Here is a 20481-nt window from a genome sequence, read left to right as displayed (position 1 = left end):
TTTAACGTTTGTTTATACATTTTAACAAACGCGATTAGCCTCCGTGCTAATCAAAAAATCCCACCAGATGCTTCTTTTCTTTTCTTCCATCATATAGCAATAACTTGTAATTCAATTTACATGTGAACAAGTAGAATCAAACCATAGTTAACGTGAGTTTGTATTAATAGTACCTCCAACAATGGAGAATAGTTTGTGGAGAATAAGTGTTTGTGTAATTTATTTGTGTCTCATATGATATTCTATTATCTTCTGTATTTTTTTAATTTTAATTTTTTTTACCATGGATGATTTTTACACGTTTTGTCGGTGGGATATTTACCCTACGTAATTTCGTTTGGCCATGAATGCAGCACATGTGTAATTGGTTGTTTCGGCGGCATAGCGTTTGAAAGGGAACAGGAAGACATCTGACAGTTCACTAGCTAGAAGGAAGCTAACTTAGTCTAAAGTCTTCTAGATACTAATCGAAGTTAGTTTAAACGTAATGTTTTAAATCTGCTCTTGGTATGATGTTTGAGGCCAGGATTGGAATCAAGGACTACATTCTGAACTAACATCTGTCTGATTTGGTACGTATGCGCTAACACCATGTAACTCAGAGCTAATTGACTGCCTGCTAACACATGACACTGACGTATCCAGCAGGTTTGAACCAGGATGTTTCATTTAACAGGCGCGTTTGTGATAGTGTACGTTATTAGGACTTAATATGTGTTATTATTGGCTTAAACGTAGGTGTTTCCGTAGCTATCTGGTGACCTCGTACCTCGGCTCAGGTACGCTGTGTCCTTTGACCGATGTTGTCACTGGTGTCAAGTACAAACTGTGGGGAGGGGCTACGTCACTGTTGTGTTGACAGAACAGCTACTCTCGCTGACATAACTATAGATATTTGATATACTTGCTGATTTACAGAAGTATGAATGGGTGAGTGTGTGTGATATTGGGTATGAATGTGAATTTAATGTATTCCTTATATCGTGTTTCTGCATTGTGTAGAGACAGTTTTAATTGACTATTTAATTGCATTGCAATTTTTGCATGAGGAGGATGATATTGATAAAAAATAATGATAATAACTAGAATACATTAATTTCCCTAGAAAATGTAGTGGTGTGTGTCCATTCAACTTACACGTTTGCCTTTGATTGATTTCCTAGGTGGAAAAAAAAAATGCAGAAAAAGTTGTTGGTGCAGGGAAGGATTATTATGATGTGACACAAATAAAGATTTCTGTGTGGCTTACAAAGACATCTATTCCTGCAGCTCTCTGAGGAAGAGGAAGAGCCAACAGACCTGTAACAGGTCAGAGTATCCTCAATTAACATGACTGATATCAACATCATTTCAAAATCATCTTTTTTATGTGATTATGTGTAATAAAAAAATATTAATACAGCTCTTACCCACTTAATTATCCTCAAAATGTGTGGTAGGGCTATAACAACAAGTTTTCAATTTCATCCATAAAATCACCAACAGACAATGTATAAAACATACAAGCAAAGCAAAAAAAGCAAAACTTCACCAAGCAAAGGAAAGAAAATAAATGAATGAATGAATGAATAAAAAAACAAAAAAGGCCTTGTTCAAAAAACTTTATTCTTTTACCATTTGTTAATAACATGACCTTTTTTCAAATAATTTTTATTTACTTAGGATTTATCAAATAGCAAAAAAGACTGTGTTCAAAGATACTTTGTGTTAGTTTGTTAGTTTCCCTTTGTACGTATGTCGTTCCAAAATGGTCATAGCAATGGGCAGAACCAAAAGACATGGCTAAAGTAGGCATGTAATTCATCACATTTCTTTCAATAGTTTGACCATTTTTATTATTACATTTAACTTGTTGTACTGGTGTTAAATAAAATGATTGTGTTTTCCATGCATACTCTCTACTAATGTGATTCTGTAGTGTTCCAAGTATCTTCTGATATGTTTGTCTTTAGTTATTTTTCCCGCTTTAATTTTGACCTTATGTCTTAACCTTATGGCTTATAACCATTATACAGATTACATTTGGTGTGGTACTCTGACCTCGCTGTAGTTCTTTACCAAATATTTTACAAATATTGAATCAAACCAGAATCTTTGAGGATAAGAATAAGGCAACACTATTTTGACACCTTTTTAGAGGTTTATTTTTCAGTGTTTGTGGATATATGTCTGTTTCTCCTCCATGTGTTGGCCTTTGGCTTGGTGTACTTGACATAATGTGCATTGGGGAATTTGGGGAGACTCCTGCTGTATAAGGTGTCTCATGTGCTGCAGTTTTATGTAGTATATTTGTGAAACTTGAGCTTTAATGATGAGTAAAAACCATTTCACTGACTGCACTGTTGTTTTTCATGGTGACAGGCAGGACTCAGTCTGATGAGGGGACACCTACAGCTGGCAGGATGCAGCAGAAAAGGAACATCCAGATCATTGAGTGGGAGGACCTTGACAAGAGGAAGTTCTACTCTTTTGGGGTGTTCATGACAATGACCATCCGTGCCACTGTTTACCCGGCAACACTTATCCGCACTCGGCTGCAGGTGCAGAGGGGCAAATCACTCTACAACGGCACTTTTGATGCTTTCTTCAAAATCCTACGTGCAGAAGGCATCCGGGGCCTGTACCGTGGCTTCATGGTCAACTCTTTTACGCTCATCTCAGGCCAGGCTTACATAACCACCTACGAGCTGGTGAGGAAGTATGTGTCCCAGTATACCAAGGACAATACAGTTAAGTCACTAGTGGCAGGGGGCTCAGCCTCCTTGGTAGCTCAGAGCATCACCGTTCCCATAGATGTTGTCTCTCAGCAGCTGATGATGCAAGGCCAAGGAGAGCACCTCACACGCTTTAGACTCAGTTCTGACACAGACACCACAAAGCCGAAAAAGGTGTTTGGCCAAACCAGAAACATTTTGGCTCAGATTTTTGCTGCTGATGGTTTCCGGGGTTTCTACAGAGGATATTTTGCTTCTTTACTCACCTACATCCCAAACAGCGCCGTCTGGTGGCCTTTCTATCATTTTTATGCTGGTATGTGATACACAACAAAGCACTGTGCAGATGTATATTTTCACCAAAACCTTTAGCTTGTGTTTTGTCATGACCTGTTAATCTGTTTCCACTGCTTTAGTAAATCAGTAGTTAACATGAATTCCAACTTTCCATGTGGATGGTAAAGAGCTATAGTTGTACCCAAATTTTAGCTACTAACAATGCTGCATGTATTAGGGAGACATCACATTATACAAGAATATTGATGAATTTTGCAGTGACAATATGACTTGGCATAAAAAAACAACAAAACAGAACAAGCTATTGGGTATATGGCGTTAATGTCTCTCTGCTTTGGATTTGCTGCTACCATAGACCCAAACAGAGTGTAGCCCATGCTGTTGCTGAAAACACAATATTCATGCATTATTTTCATTCTAATAACATGGTTTTATTACAAAGAAGAACTGGTTGATGCTTTATTTAAGTAAAGTGTGCCATACTGCAAATTACCATAAAAGTTTATGGTAAGTTCTTGGCCAAACAAAACAATTTCATGGAACAATCTACATCTAAAGCAGTTCAAACACTCTTTGCAATATGTGTATTTTTTTGCTATATGTATATTCACAAACCCTCCTTAAATGTTGCCACTAACTATTGCCTCAGTCAGTGAAGGGTGAGGTTTTGGTTGCTACTGTGTTATCTGACATGCCTCTAATGCAGCATCTGTAATCCACATTTGTTCTGTCCTACAGAGCAACTCTCGATACTGGCTCCCAGTGACTGCCCTCATCTGATTCTCCAAGGCATGGCTGGACCTTTGGCTGCAGCTACTGCCTCCACAGTAACAAACCCAATGGATGTGGTTAGAGCCAGAATACAGGTAACACATCAAGTCAGAACACAGCAGTGGAAATTAATCATTTATTGATAGCACACACAGATCTAATTATTTTTTTGGTATTTGGTAATATTGTACAGCTTAATGATAAATGCAATGTATTTCCCGTTGCTTGAAGTAATTAAGCAGTAATTAGGTTATTTTGACTGTGTGGATAAAGTTGTTAGAAAAGTGCACGTTGTCTTCCATTAGATATTTTTCAATAACTGACACAATAAATGTTTCTCACTAGATCTTTAGTCAACTTTCTTTCCACTGTTTGTGGTCTTTAGGTGTCAGTGTGCCAAGTCAGTCCTCCATCTACATACAGTATCATTTATTGACCTACACTGTAATTAACTGTGACCAAATTTGGCTTTCAATTTAGGGCCAACTTGTTAATGTATCTATCGCCTCCCTGTTTTCAGCCATAGTGCTGCTGTATATGAAGCTGTCATGTTTAACTGCCACTTGGTCTGCTCAGTCTTGACATTCAGTGGGGAATGTTACCACAGAGTAATATTGATACATCTGTGCAAATAAAAGTTCAAAGATACTTTGATAATGGTTTGTGGTTAACTTGTCTGTCTGTGTGTTTTTGTTTAGGTTGAAGGCAGGACCTCAGTCATGGAGACTTTCAGGCAGCTGATCAAAGAGGAGGGCTTCTGGGGATTGACCAAAGGACTGTCGGCACGTATCATATCATCCACACCCACTGCTATCGTCATGGTTGTTGGTTACGAGGCGCTAAAAAAACTGAGTTTGCGACCAGAGCTGGTGGACTCGAGACACTGGTAAAAGATACGACACATGGACCACATGTAATCTTAGCCCTTGTTTTTAGTGTCAAATAACTAATCAAAACATAACTTGGCAGAAACATGAGCACGGGGGTTGAAATATATTGATGCCATTCATATATTCATGTTAATATTGATATGCATTTTTATGTCATTAAAAAATAATGACACATTTGGTTATAAACTATATAGCTAGGACACAGGCGCTGAGTTTGTGTCACTTGGGTAAATGAGGCAGAAATGGACCAACAGCTCCAGTTTCTTTGAGCAAAACCTCTACTTTTCTTTCTTTGTTGTGTACTTTGTTATAGAGGAGAGAAAGGTTCACAAAGTGATACAAACTTCAGTTTCCTGTTTTATTAGAGCAACAAAAGGTTTCACAAAAGTTCACACTACTCTGCTGTGTAAGATTTATTGTGATATGATTTTATCTAATTATTTGTCTTGGTGAATGATCTATTTTATTTAAAGCTTACATTGCCCCTCCCTGAGGAACACTTGAACATATATCAGTTTCTTAAGATTTAACTGGCATGACAGACCATGTGTGGGGAAAAAAAGAAAAAAAGATGCACTTGAATGTTCATCCCATCTTAATATGGAGGTGTATGACCTACTGCAGTCAGCTACCAGGGGCATTTGATATTATGGCCTCACTTTCAATAACATAACACAAATACTTGATCATTAAAGGTCTACTGAGTAACATTTATAGCAGGTTTTACTATACAGTTCTAGCTCTATTTGCTTTTCCATCCATTTTCTACCGCTGATCGTGGGGGGTGCTGTGCCCATCTCAGCTGTCATAGGGGCGATAGGTACACCCTGGACAGATCGCCAGTCCACATATAGAGACAAACAACCATTCACTCTCATGGTCAATTTAGAGTGAGCCATTTACCTAATCCCCATATTGCTTTTTTTTGGACTGTGGGAAGAAGCTGGAGAACACCCACACACACATGGGGAGAACATGCAAAATCCAGAAAGGCAGAAAGGCCCTTGTTTCAACTGGGGATTGAACCCGGGTCTTCTTGCTACAAAGGCAAGAGTGCTAACCACTACACCAACCGTGTCCCATTTGAGATAATACCTGGTACTTTCTTAGTACCTGTAGATCAGTTTAAAAGATTTAAAAATCCTGAAAACGTGGGTTAATCTCCAAGATTTAGTAAGGAAATTTCTAAAATCTCAATATTTAACAGCTGATGTATCTGGTGTATTGAGCGACAGCACTGCTGAAAGCCGGCGATCGTGAGCAGAATCAAAACCCGTTCAGCCGTATTTCACTTCAGTGATTGTGTCAGTCTATGTGTCACATGTAGACGCTACTGCCGCCCACGTCGAGGAGCTACTATGCAGTAATGGAAAACGATGTGCCTGATAGCAAAAAGAGTAGAGCCGAGTAGTGCTAGAAGATATCAAGTATACTATTTCATACACAAGTGTATAATCGCTATAAATATTTTTGTTTTTTCTTGTAATTTTGAGGTGGAATCTTGCTGCTGAAACAGGGTTGTTGCGTTTTAGTATGAATGTACTGAGATTTCAGTATTGTTTTAACACTGGATATGCAGACAAATTGTTGCATATTGTAGGATTAGTTTTCTATATTGTTTAACACGTCTGTTTAAATTCTCTCCCCCACACTCACCAAAGTGGCTGCTGTGTCCATTCCTGAATTCAGAACTAATACTTAAAAAATATATTTTAAAATGCTGAACCTGCATGAGAGGAAACTTAGATGTTCTGTAATCAGTGGCATTTTTTATGTTGTAGATTTATTTGTCAATTTTTTCCCTGAATCAAAACTAAATGAGTTGACAGTTTCCATTTTCCAAGACATTAAACATTCAGCGCAACAGTTTATCAGTTTTTATTTAATGTACTAATTTGCTGTCTTATTGGCACTGTAGAATTCATTGCAGTAATGAAGCTGGTTAATAAATTACTGATTATGTGAACGGGTAATTTTCAGGAACTTTCCATTGCGTTGGTCTCCCAGTTAAAACCTATGAGGCAAAGGTGAAGCAGAAAACCTGTTGCTTTACTACTGTGATAGTAGCTGTTGAGTGCAATAATGCAAATGTTTCTGAGAAAAATATGATTGTGTGTGTGTATATATATCTATCTTGTAAATCATGTGAATATTCTGACTACAAAAGTGTCAAAACTGCTGTTTGTTTTTCATTTGTTTCACCTGAATAACTCAGTATTGTGGCTCATGCAGTTTATGTATTTTTGGGGATGTCATTGAGTTCAGTTTGTTATTTTAAGTGTTATTTCCAGTGATCTTTATTGTTACTAATCACATGTGTTGTTCGATGTTGTGTCCTACATATAGAAAAATGTGATAAGGGGCAGTTATACTTTGACTGGAAGCACAATCCTAAATTTGAAAGCAGGTGAAGCCATAAGGTCCAGTAATGACCTCTTAAATTGTTTATATATATGTTACAAACATCTAAGCATTACCTGAACACTCCAGAATATATATGTAGATTCACTTGTGGACCCAACAACAAGCTTTATTTTCCCTTCATATTTTATGAAGAACTCAAGCCCCAATCAAAAGAGAAGTGAATCAGTGCAATCTGTAATAAAATGATTCTGGACAGTACAGAGGACATGTAAGTTACACACACTCATATATGTTGACACAGTGTCTTCGTCCTTTTTGACAATAAAACATGATGTCTGCTGTTGAACCAACAGGTTTTGGTTTTTTTTTATGAATATTTCCACATTTGTTTAAATAGCAATTTCTAGAATAAGAAAATGCCTAAAATGATGTTTTTGAATTTGTCAATTCAAGACATCTTTAGGAAGTGGCTGGTTTACCTCACTCAATATATATGTATGTTGTAATGATAATAATAATGGTACTAATGCACAGATTTGCTCTTGTCACACTTCATATTGTAAATGACAATGACAATTTGTCGTCTCTACAAAGTGAGTCCTCATATAAAAGGTTATGGGAACATTGCATTAGCAGATGTCCTTTCAAATCACATCACAACTGTAGTTGAGAATGAAACGAGCCTAATACTTGCCAAAATAAATATTTCAGCATTAATAGTTTTGACATCTGTTATTCTTCTTAAACATTTACGGACCTTTACAGTTGGTTTAGTGAAGAAAAAAAAAGAATATATAAGAAGAGAGAAGTTCAGCAGTGGAGCAACAAAGATTTTCCTGTCAGTGATCGTCCTCCTCAAGGACTTCACTGTGCAGTGTGTTTGGGAGCAGAAAACGGGATTCTGTGTCTGCAAAAGTTAATATGAGAGGATCCACGACCATCAAGGCAGCCTGACAATTAATAAAACCAATAAGAAGAAACAACAACATCAACCAATTTGGATTCAACCAATTCAAGGACCAGTGTGTAAGATTTAGTGGCATGTACTAGAGCTACAATGTGCTTTTGTCACAGTTTGTAATCATATCATGATACTTGGCTACCATTTTGATTTGTATTATGGTTCTTATTGCAATTCTACACATATTGGGATTCATCATTTTGATTTTCTTTCCCTCTTTAAATCAATATTTAATGATACATTTCTTGTCAGTCAGTCTGACTGAATAGGACAGTGAAATTAACTTTTGTTATACAACAAAAGTAGTTTTTAACGTTAACTGCTAAATTTAGCTGCCCCTGCTGGTAATGACATAATAGTCATTATCATATAACACAATCAGGCTGTAGAAAATATATTTATTTTCAAGTGGAAAATCAAGTGGTTTTTGTTGTTATTGTTTTTATCTTTGCCTACTCAGTGATCACTGTGCTAGCGATGTAATAAAATACAAGGAAACACTGGGCCACATTTATGGAAGAGGATTAGGGCCACGTGATTTTGTTTCGGAAAAAAAAAAAAATAAAAAAAGCCAGAATTCTAAGAAAAAAGTCAGAATTATTTTGTGAGAATTCTGACAGTCTGAGAAAAAGTCAGAATTTTGACTTTTTCCCAACATTTTCTCAGAAAAAGGTCAGTCTCAAATGTAACATCTGTCCCTTATCTTCTTCCGTACAAAATAAATAGAGGCTCTTAAAACTGGACACAGATAAAAGGTGAGACTTCAAATTATCATGCTTCAGATGATACCGTGGATTGCAGATAACACTAATAAAACAGAACTTTTAATTGTTTTATAGTAGAAATATTACTAAATGATTTACGCTCCCCATCCACATGAGAAACGGGTCAGAATCAGGTGGCGTCAAAACATACATTCTGGACTACTGAGCAAACATGGCAGTCCATCATGGCAGAGGATGTGAGGTAATACAAACACAACTGTTCCTAATTTTCAACTGATAACATTTTCATAAACACAGCAGCAGAGGGCAGCAGACAATAATCCTACAACTGTGATTTCACTCTAACTTGTCCCACATACTTTTCTATCCTTACACTCAATGGTCACTTTCTCCTTTATTTTGGAAATAAAACCTCCCAAACACCAACAGACAAACGTACTGATGAATAAAGCAAACAAGGAGGTCTGCGGAAGCCGACAGAGGCCCTCTTTGAGCTGACACTTCCTGGTGGGATGACAGAGTGCTCCCTGCTCTGCTCTATACATTAATTATCAAGCAGTGTCTGGAAGGCATTTTGTCAGCAAGACTGATGAGAGTCTGTCGGAGCGGGAACAAATCTGACTTGGCCGAGGTTTGAGGAAGGGCCTCCCATTTCTCAGGGGATGTAATGGTGGTAGATGTGTGTGTGTGTGTGTGTGTGTGTGTTCTCAGAATAAAAGGAGGGAAGATTTATGCATTCAGAGGTGTGACATGAGAGTTGGACCCAAAAGACTGTTGCATAATCTTTGAGATTTGAAGTTTTACTTAGCAGCTTTCACAGTCTGTATTTGATGCACATGACATAATAAGACGGGAGTTTAAAGGATTCCCCATCCTGCATTTACACAAATATTGAATCGACGATACGCTGGTATGTGGTCTAAAACTGTTTGTGGCTGCTGTGCTTGTTCCTTCTCTCCATTCAAACACACAATAATATGTTTTTTTAGAATTCAGCACCGTCAAATTAACGTCCACAGGGACAAACATGTGACCTGCACTATACTAAACTGCAGTGGATTTATGCCCCTGACACCCAGAAATAAACCACAGGAGCCAAAGCTGAGATGGCTCACTTGGAAGTTATTTAAAAAATTAATATCTAGTAATATATAAAAATAAAAGTAATATATAATAATATGTGTCATTTTGAGACTAAATATCACTTTTCATTGTTTTCTTACATTGATTAATTAATAAAATACTTTATTGAAGATAAATAAAACATTCATTCCGCTGAGTGTCACCAATCTCTCAGACTCTCTGGGAAAATAAATAATAAATAAAATGCTTTAATGTTCACCACAGGCAAAGTTTGATTTACCGCCATTGCCTTAGCCTGGAGGCAGAAATCTCTTAACAGGGGCAAATCAAAACTAGTACATGTCAAGTACATGACAGGATTGTGAATGAGGGTGAGGCAACCGTTAAATACAAGGTCCCAAACCCTCCATATAAAAGGAGAAGTAGAGGCAGTGAGTGCTGCTGGGAAGTGTGCGACACATGCACCATTAAGTTCCACAAACTCCAGTCACAGATGAGACATCAAGACCCCCCAACCAAAACACAATTTAGTGCCATCATTAAAAGAAATCTGCAATGACAATAAATCACCAGGAGCATGTGTCTGGGAGAGGAGGCAGGAGGGGAGGGGGGTTTGGTCTGCTGTGTGGAAAAGAGAGAGGAGAAGAGAGGAGAGGAGGAGAGGAAGAGAGAGGAGGGAGTGTAGGGACAGGCAGAAGGAGACAAAGAGCCAGAATAAAGGCAGCAGAGGAGACACCAGACAACAGCAGGCAGAGGCTGACGACATCCCACCAGAAAAATGCCCAATTTTGCTGGCAACTGGAAAATGAAGAACAGCGAGAATTTCGACGAGTTGCTCAGGGCACTGGGTGAGGACTATCCACTCTTTATTTCTGTATGGTTTCAGTGTGTGATCCCGAGACTGAACATTGCCACAGGTCTGTTATTTGCACTGTAGACAAACCATGGCAGAGATGCATACATTATTAGATTGTAACGGTCAGTTTGTAACGTGTTGACTGGTGTCACATAAGTGAATAGATTTTCGATTTTCAAAAGTAAACACTGCTGAAACAATTCTGACACAAATGGGAGAATGTTGTATGTAATAATAATAATAATATGAATAATAATAATGATAATAATAATAATAATAATACTACTAATAATAATAATAACAACAATAACAGCAAACTAGCATTTGATTTAATGCAAATTCTATTCAAACAATCCACTGCATAGTTTTTAACTCACAAGTTTGTATGAAAACCTGAGATGCAAGTGACATTTTGTGGGAGGATGAAGTTTATATATATATTTTAAATCATCTGTGAAAGCTGTGCCAAAGCAGTAAGAGGCAAGTGAGAAGAGTTCAGTCACAATATGTCCTTTCTTTTTGAGGACATTTCTGATCTTCACAACGTTAAAGTTTTTTGTTTTTTTGAGGGTTAATCAAGACTAGATTTTGGGGTTAATGTTAGAATTAGATTTTGGTTAAGGTTAGGGTTGGGCATGTTGTTGTGATGGTTACCAGGGTGTATCCTACCTTTCACCCTATGTCAGCTGGGATTGGCACCAGTGCCCCCACGACCTTGATGTGGAGGATAAAGTGGTAGAAGATGGATGGTTAGGGTAATTAATGAATAAATTGTGTCTCTTAGTGTCTTCACTAAGAAGGGTATATAAAAGAGAGAGAGAGCGAGAGAGTGCAGTTTTCCACCATCCTGACCTCACCCCTCCCTTCCAGATGTGTTGGAGAACCTTCTGTATGTAGCCTCCAATTAGCATCAAAATTCAAAGGATGTTTAGTTTGTCCATTATGAGGCTATTGTAAAATGGTGGCCTCTATAGATCTATATATAAAAGGCTCATTCTGGCATAATGTACAACAACAATTCATATGAAGAAATTAAAGTAATTTTACATACATTTTACACACTGGACCTTTAAAGATCAAAGTCAATGAAAATACATTTGCTACTAAAAAGACATTGCAATCCAAAGCTTATATTCATGATCAAATGGAGTCTTGTGATGGAGATAAGTCTCAAAGACAATGACGAACAATGAATGTCAATGAACTACAATGAACTTGAAATGCATTTAGAGCAACTGTATCTGCATCTGACAGCATGAAAGAAAATATGATCATCTGGTCACTATCACTATGGAGTCAGTAGATGATGTCATATAGAAACATAATAACCAATCATTCTTAATCATGTTATATTAATCATCTTCTTTCTACTGCTCCCTTATACTCCTGCAGCTATGACAGTTACTACTAATAATTATGTTAATTATAATAACATATAAGTATCATCAGGATGATGTCATTGCAAAATGTTTTAATTGAGAGGGCTGATATTAACTTGACCCTCAGGTTTTCCTCCTTTCCTGTATGTGTGGATATATATATATATATGTATGTAGTATATGTGACACATTTAGCTCTTGAAGCTTACACAACATCACACAACTGGTTTTAATAAGAAAAGGAAGCGCAGGCATCAAACTCAGACTTGTTGTGCATGCACTGACTGTGCTGAGTGTGGTGGCTCACATGAGGAGTGTTGACCGTTTTTCAAGTCATTTTAAGGACAGAATCTGTCACGATGTATCCGAGAGGTAATCAAAGCAAACAGCAGCAGCATTCCTCTCTGTCGTCACCTTGTCATATAAGTTTCTGCTGATTAAAGTCTCACCTGTAGCTGCAGGCGGAGCCTTTGTACTGAAATCTTCTCCTGACAAAACTGTATTTATTTATGTTTTGTTATCTCTTGTGCTTTGTTTGACATTGCAAATGGAGCTGCTATGGCGCAAAAAACATTTGTCTAAAAATAAAAGTCAGTCAGTCATCATCTAACCGCTTTATCCTCAACCAGAGGGTCGCGGGGGGTGCCGTGCCAATCTCAGCTACATCGGGCGATAGGCGGGGTACACCCTGGACAGTTCGCCAGTCCATCGCAGGGCCACATACAGCTAGAGGCAAACAACCATTCACTCTCACACTCACTCCTATGGTCAATTTAGAGTGTCCAATTTACCTAATCCCCACATTGCATGTTTTTGGACTGTGGGAGGAAGCCGGAGAACCCGGAGAGAACCCACGCACACACGGGGAGAACATGCAAACTCCATGCAGAAAGGCCCTTGTTCCAACCAGGGCTCGAACCTGGGTCTTCTCGCTGCAAGGCGAGAGTGCTAACCACTACACCACCGTGTGGCCCCTAAAAATAAAAGTATTTATCTAAATTATCTACCTAAGGCCTCCCCGTGTGTGTGTGGGGTTCTCCCTAAAATTTCTGTTTCTTTTTAGAAATAGATTAATTTTGCATCATAAATATGTTTATATTGTGAGCTATGTATTTTCCATATCAAACACTTTTATTTTGAAATTATGTGAAACATCATCATATCATAGTATTATTTCGATGTCTTTTCCTCAAAAATGTTGACTTGTTTTCACTTGAGTGGCCCCCTACTGACCAATCACACACTCAGTGGCTCCCAGGCCATTTGAGTTTGAGACCCCGATCTAAGAAGTAAGACCTCATTAGGATGTTGATATTCAGTATCTGTCACTGGAATCACTGGACTAGACCATTTTAAAGTCCCAACATTTCACATAAACATCTCTAAGCTCAGAGTGAAGACTGAAAAGTGTTGGCTATTTATTTTTTTACATAAGCGCAGACTGTTTTGTTTTTACATTATGTTTATGAAATGCTTGGTTGTGGCCGACTCCAGTCCAACTCCAGTCTGACTCCAGTCCAACTCCAGTCTGACTCTAGTCCAACTAAGTGACTCAGACTATGAATCACATTATCCAGGTATGTTAGTCTGACTAAGACCAGCTGGTTTTGAGTCAGACTAATGTGACAAATGACATTAAGAAAACCAGATTATTGTCTTAGTCTGACTAAAATCAGATTTTTAACATGCATGAACTCAAGGTGGTGGTGATATCAGTGTCGAACAAGAAAAAGTCGAGCCAAACTCACATTTCTCATGTGGTGCACAAAGTCGTTTGTCTTTATTTTTATTTATTTACTACTATTTACTATCCTTGTCTTCAGGTGTGAACTCAGTGCTGAGGACGATAGCGGGGGCAGCAGCATCAAGGCCCAATGTGGAGATCAGGCAGGACGGCGAACACTTCCACATCAAAACCTCCACCACAGTCCGCACCATGGAGATTGACTTCCTCATCGGTGAGGAGTTTGAGGAGGAGACAGTGGACCGCAGAAAGTGTAAGGTAATTTAATGTGATGTGCACAAATCTGCATTTTTATTTCGAAAGAATCAAATGTGCCTGAACACATGAATGACAGAAACACTGTCCAACTATTCAGCTGCATTATTTGAATTATAATGCATACACAAATCCAAAGGCAGTAGTGCTTGTGTGGCACACATTAGCACGTGGTCAAACCATTCCAGAGAGTCTGGTCTGATCCTTCAAAGACCGATGTCAGAAAAGCACAAACACTCCTCACTGATCTCTCATCTACCACTCGGTCAGTACAGGTGAGTCCGGGCAGTAAATGCAGGAAACCTCATTAAAGTGGTGCTTTTCCATAGAGCTTGGCCACGTGGGAAACGGAGAACAAGATTTACTGCAAACAGACTCTATTGAGCGGGAGCGGACCAAAGACCTTCTGGAGCCGAGAACTCCGAGGAGATGAACTCATTCTGGTGAGTGGTGTTGTAACTTACAGTCCATGGTTTTATAGAAAGGTGGTGACAGACACATGCAGGTGGACTGAAGACTCAAAGCCTCAAGTGAACCCAGAGATAATCACTCTGACACCTTGGAAACTGTCTTTCCCTTTGTTTGTCTTAGAAAAGGTCTTACAAGGTCTTCTCTGAATTTTCTCTCATAACACTGTGACTCTGTCTTTCACAACACGCTCCTCCCATTGGCCCGAGCTGAAAGACGTTCGTTTTCATCCCAGATTTCTCTGCAGATCGATGAACAGATGTTTGGATGAAAGTGGGACGAGTTGTCAAATTTGGTGGTGGCCATCTTAGTCAAATGTGTCACTTTCTGTTTCTACTTTTTTTCCAAACAAGAAAACAATTAAGAGATTGACTAAAGGTACAATCCTCAACTTGAGTTCTGCCACCGCGGTGCAGCCCAGTCCGAAAAAGCAATAGTTTGATGTTTTGGGAAATGTACTGATTTGCATTCTTGGAAAGAATTAAATTAAAACCTCAAACACCTCTGTATCTGTATCTATATGAAACTACAGGCAGCAGCCGTTTGAATTTAGCATAAAGATCTAGTTTGTCTGTCTCTGTGTGACAGTTTTTAAAACATCTATCAGTATGATTAGCATTATACCTCATTTACTTACATTGTATTAGGGATGCACAATATTGGACTTTTTGGCCCTATATAACCGATATAATAAAAATGTCTTCCGCCTTTCAATAGCTTCCTTTCCCTTAGGTGGAGACTGGCAGGTTTGAGGCGTGGGAGGAGACGTTTTTTTTTTCTTCTTTAAGCCCTTCTGTCGCAGATGCCGTTTTATGGTTATTGTACTAACATCAGCATCAGTAATGGCCTTAATTTGGGTCGAGGATCGGCCTGGGTCTTCACCGACAGCCCATTGGATCTGACTTTTTTGTGCCATAACCATATGACAGTGTTTATGTCTGACAGGAAAATGACTTGGAAGTCAGATTTTTGCACAGCTTTTGACTTTTTAAGGTTAAGGTCTTAAACTTTTTGATCAGCTGATGAACAGCCGGTTTGAGTTTAAAGTTTAGAGTTAGAGTTTCTTTTTGCATTTTGAAGCTCTACTTACAAGCTGGTTATTATCCACCAGCGCAAAATGTGAATACTTGCCATTTTTCCCCTGGTCTTAGGATTTTATTCAGGAATGTATGTCGTAGCAGATGTGGATATAAAATATCTCTCTTGTGCAAAATAAATTAGCATCAAAAAATAACAGCTGTAGGGGGCGCTAGCATAGAAGTCAAGGTGGAAGCAGCTACTGTTTTAGTCATTAGTCATGTGAGCGGATCTTGGCGTGTTTGCCGATATTCGATAATACATTTTAAAGCCAATATCTGCTGATACTGATATATTCATATGTTGTATGTAAACTATAAGGTGTGAAAACAACATGTGCTTTTTGATCCAGGTTATTGATGTGTTTCGGCTCTGCTGGTTGTCTTGCATCACCACAAAACGATTTGCTTTTACTACAGCAGCAAGACTTCATTGATTATTCGATTGACAAAATAATCAGTTATCCAAACAAAACGGCAAATGTGACAACATTCCAAAGGTTCCTGCTTTTGGGATTGATAAACAAGACGTTTAAAGAAAACAGTTTGAGTCAAGAGTGGTGTCAAAGACAAGACCGGTTAGTCAGACTGACAGAATCCAGGCACAAACAGACCCTAAAAATGAGATCGATGGTCAAAGAGGCCATAACTGGGTGGTGACAGCAGATGTGAAAATGTTTAATGATCTTGTCAATATTTTTCCAAAATACTCTGTAGTTCCCAAGAATGTTGTGTTAACTCCCATCATTGCCATATTTCTGACTTTCCTTTGCCAACTGAGGGAGTGGATACACATGCCTCTTCATACTTAAAGTCCTGAAATGGAGGCGAGGTTTGTTATTCTTGGTCACTTGATGTTGATCTGGTTCCATGCCAAACAGCATGTTCAGTGTATAGAGTAAAGAATCTTTTGGTAAAGTCTGCAGCAGCAGCAGCACCTTCTGATGGGCTTCACAGGGAAATCCTAATGGAGATTTCAAAAGAATACATTTATTATTTCTCACCGACACACGTTTGTTGTTCGCCTCTGCATTCCACACGGCATTTCATGATCTTGCATCCATCAGAGACACTTCTGCCTGCAGTTCCTGGCACATCAAGACCACTCACACAGCACAGTTTTTCCTGTAAACATCTGGGATTTAACGTGCTTGGATTTATTGGCCAGATGGACAACAAAGCTGAATCCATTTTGGCTTTGATGACAAAGTCCCATTTACTGTGACTAACCTCTGCAAAGGCAATCAGGAAAACATTTGAGAGGGCCTGTAATTTGGACTACGTGTTGCTTTTCAAACACAGAACAAAAGCTTTGACTAGAACCAAATCTGTTTTTATTCAAGATAAGGGAGTGTACGTCTGCGGAGTGATAGGCTGTAATCTGAGACACACATGGGATTAGGATATAAGAAACATCTTTTTCTGGTGAAGGAAGAGCTCTTATGAGATATTAAGATTTTGACATAAGTCCTTCATATTCAGCCCAAACTAATGAATTACAGAGATGTTTAGATTAGACTGATGTTGAGGCAAAGCTTTTGGGCTTTAATGAGATACAGGCTGAAGAACTCATGCACCAGAGATCTGGCGACTGAGGTCAGAGCACAACAGTCAAGTGACAGACATAATGAGTGTCGTTGCCAAGTTTTTATAATCACTGACATACTGTAGAACATAGTTAGACAAATTATTTAATGTTGTAACGATGTCAATGCAATGACATGGACATTTAAGCTAATAAACATCACTGTTCCTTTTCTTATAATAGGAATTTCCTGCACGTATACACAAAAAACTGCCTTTGTAGAATATGAAGTTAAGTAATTATTCACCATATTTCCACAATGTACAGTCTGCTGTGAAGCACAGCTGCCAACTATGACTCCATTATTTGACAAGGTGAATGATGGAGGAAAAAGGCTGCTTGTCTCGGTTGTGTGCAAATAAGTCATTTGTGTCATATTTCAAGCAAAACAGTCACATGTTTAACTTTTGACAGCCCCCATAAATAAACATTTGCCATTTCTCCACATCTCATCTACTGTAGCTGATTAATTCTTGAACGGTTCATGACATTTTCTTTGACTCCTTTCCAGGGTGATATTAATGCATAAATAAAACGAGATAACATAACCCAAATATAGGTAACATTCCGCACGGCCCGAAATGCAAAATATCCTGATTATTATGTGTCTGTGTCCCAAAATGAACTATAAGCTGATAATGACTATTGGACTTATTTAACCCTTTAACACCTAACCCTCTGGACTTATTTTGAAGATAGAAGGGCCAGAAAATGTCCTGTGAGTAAGTGCTTTTGCCCATTTTTCCAGAATAACTTTCAACATCTGGCAGTTATTTCTGCATGTTAAATGGCATGTTAACAATTTAAAATGAAGAAAAAAAAAAACATTTATTAAAAATAAAACGGTATATATTTTTTTACGTGTTAAATTTGAAATTTGAATAGCACAAAACATATTTAAATTTGAGTTTTTGTCTTAATGTGTTCAGTAAAGTGGTCCAAAAATCTTTGTCAAACTGAAGTTACCATGAGAAGATGGTTGTTGTATATAATAATACAACAATAATATAATTCAATATTGAATATCTTTCTATGGTCAGCACAACATACCAGTCTAAGATAATGTTACTGGTTAAACACTGGTAAAAACACGCTACTCTACTGGGAACTGTACTGTCTAACGCACAGGAATGATTGTAAACTATTGTTGAGAATAAGCAGAGAAAATAAACTTGAATAAACACAATGGCAAGCAGATGAGGCAATTAGGGCGAGACAGATGGATGTGTGCTTTAATGAAGACAACATGTGGTGGTTTACTTTGCTCGCTGTGACCTAAGATGGGTGGATGAGATGGAATGACCATTTGTGGAGTCTACAGTAATGAGAGAAAAAAGCAAAAATGCTTCAGGACTCACTACTCACAATTATTTGTTGATGGAAAGAAGGCAATTTACATTTCAAGCCAATAAATATCGATTTCTAAGATGAATATTAAGCTGGACTACAGTTAAATGAGGTCGTCCAAATCTGTGTCCCCCTCTCATTGATCATGCTGTTGAGAAATGCCAACAAACCCTGATGTTTCCTTCACTTGTCACATGTCTCCCTTGCACCATGTGCCAGATGCCTGAAATCTATTAATGATGTGTGGTGATGCAGTCCTCATATTTGAGGTTGATTTATTTATATTCATTTATAAAATGATATGATGATTATCCTGCAGTTTACAGTTTTCGTTGATCACGAAATCAATTAATCAACTAATCATTGCAGCTTCTGTAAAACATGGTGGCAGGATTATCCTGCTGATTAATGTTTTTTGTTGTCTCTTCATTTTTTTTCCAGATTATTGGAGCTGATGATGTGGTGTGCACAAGGACCTACATACGTGCATAGCACACCCATGTCCAACACGTAACACGTCAGTCCATGTCTCTAGTGGGTGTGTGAACAAACTACACATACAAATCTCAAATAATTAGTTCTGACATTCGGCATTATGCACCTTCATTAAATGTCAGCTGGATATTGCTGCTTTTCTCCCTTTTGTATTGTTAATTCCCTTTATTTTTGACGAGACTTTAATACAACAACAATAATAAAAAAGTGGCCTGTACCATAGACATGGTTTCTACAGGGGTAGCAAAGATAAATATGACTACTTCAATTATATATTTTTAAGAAGAAAGAAAGAAAGGAAGACAAAGGTCTACATAGAATCTTAACATGGTGCACACATGCACTGGCAACAATGACAGTGTCTGTTCCAGTAGTAATGTATAATAAATCTTTCTGGCAATATCTCTCGTCAAGAGCAGCAGAAAATGATGATTAGACGAAGGAATATTAATTATTAAAACATAAATAAATTCATTTAAGGTATCCAACATTAACACTAGGTCACCTTTAAGATAAAAGATAAACACAGACAAACATTCAGGTAACTAAATCAGTGTTTTTGTGACATTTTCAGATATGTTAAGACTATCTTTCCACCTAATAGTAGTAGTTACAAAACTGACAACTTTTAGTGTAATATGGCTAAAAATAAGTTATTTCAATTATTGAAGGGGAAGGTGGAATCATCGTCAGCAGAAAACCAGAGGAAATATCTGTAAGTATGTCAGATTTGAGAAGGTTTTTTGGCAAGCTCTCACAAAAAACATGACCTTTTTCTAGTTTTAATTAAATGATATCAAACATTCCTATTAAGTATTAGAAAGAAAAGGCTTGTATCAGCAGCAGTGCTGCAGGTGTGGAGGTGACCATCACAGTGTGACCCAGGAGAAAGACCTGCATGCAAACACATCAGCAGCAATGAAACAGGAAGTGATCAAACCCAGTTTGTTTCTATTCCGATAATAGTTTAATGTAAAACACCATACTAACACTCAGGTACAACATCAACAAAAGCAAGAGAAAAGACAAACAGAATGAGGTACAAACAATGTCTTTATGTACAACCAGCTCCACTCGCTGGACTTCTTATGGGATTCAGTAACAAACGTCGCACAGTTACAAAAATAAGAACGTGTTCCAAGATTGTCTACAGCTGCTTACTGACTAAACTCTTTAAATGCAGGTGAATTCTGCAGGATGACATGTGGCTAGTCCGAGTGTCTACTAAAACCTTCACGTTTCTGCTCTTGTTTGCGAGCCAAAAAAAAAAAAGATCCTCACGTTTACGCAAGGAAAATCACACATTAATGTGATGGATATCTAACCATTTCACCTCAACTACAATATCTACAGGGCCAGTTCTTGTCTTGTTATATTCATATTCATATATATATATGTGTATATGTATATATATATATATATATATATATATATATATATATATATATATATATACATACATATATATATA

The 20481-nt window shown here is 37.8% G+C and overlaps 2 protein-coding genes across 2 annotated transcripts; both read left to right on the top strand.

Moving 5' to 3' along the window:
- Positions 1-392: 392 nt before the first annotated feature.
- slc25a44b (solute carrier family 25 member 44b) lies at positions 393-5244 on the top strand. The gene is made up of 4 exons (XM_044030639.1): positions 393-572; positions 2362-3030; positions 3750-3877; positions 4481-5244. Exons 2-4 carry the CDS (start codon positions 2403-2405, stop codon positions 4670-4672), a joined length of 948 nt encoding a protein of 315 aa, XP_043886574.1. The 5' UTR covers positions 393-572; positions 2362-2402; the 3' UTR covers positions 4673-5244.
- A 5224-nt stretch (positions 5245-10468) lies between these two features.
- LOC122772508 (cellular retinoic acid-binding protein 1-like) lies at positions 10469-20330 on the top strand. Its single transcript, XM_044030647.1, has 4 exons — positions 10469-10653; positions 13864-14042; positions 14369-14482; positions 18957-20330. Exons 1-4 carry the CDS (start codon positions 10584-10586, stop codon positions 19005-19007), a joined length of 414 nt encoding a protein of 137 aa, XP_043886582.1. The 5' UTR covers positions 10469-10583; the 3' UTR covers positions 19008-20330.
- Positions 20331-20481: the final 151 nt, after the last annotated feature.

This window comes from Solea senegalensis, linkage group LG7 (assembly GCF_019176455.1).
Source record: "Solea senegalensis isolate Sse05_10M linkage group LG7, IFAPA_SoseM_1, whole genome shotgun sequence".
In the NCBI taxonomy this organism is placed as follows: Eukaryota; Metazoa; Chordata; class Actinopteri; order Pleuronectiformes; family Soleidae; genus Solea; species Solea senegalensis.
This window is presented reverse-complemented; position numbering and strand designations above follow the sequence as displayed.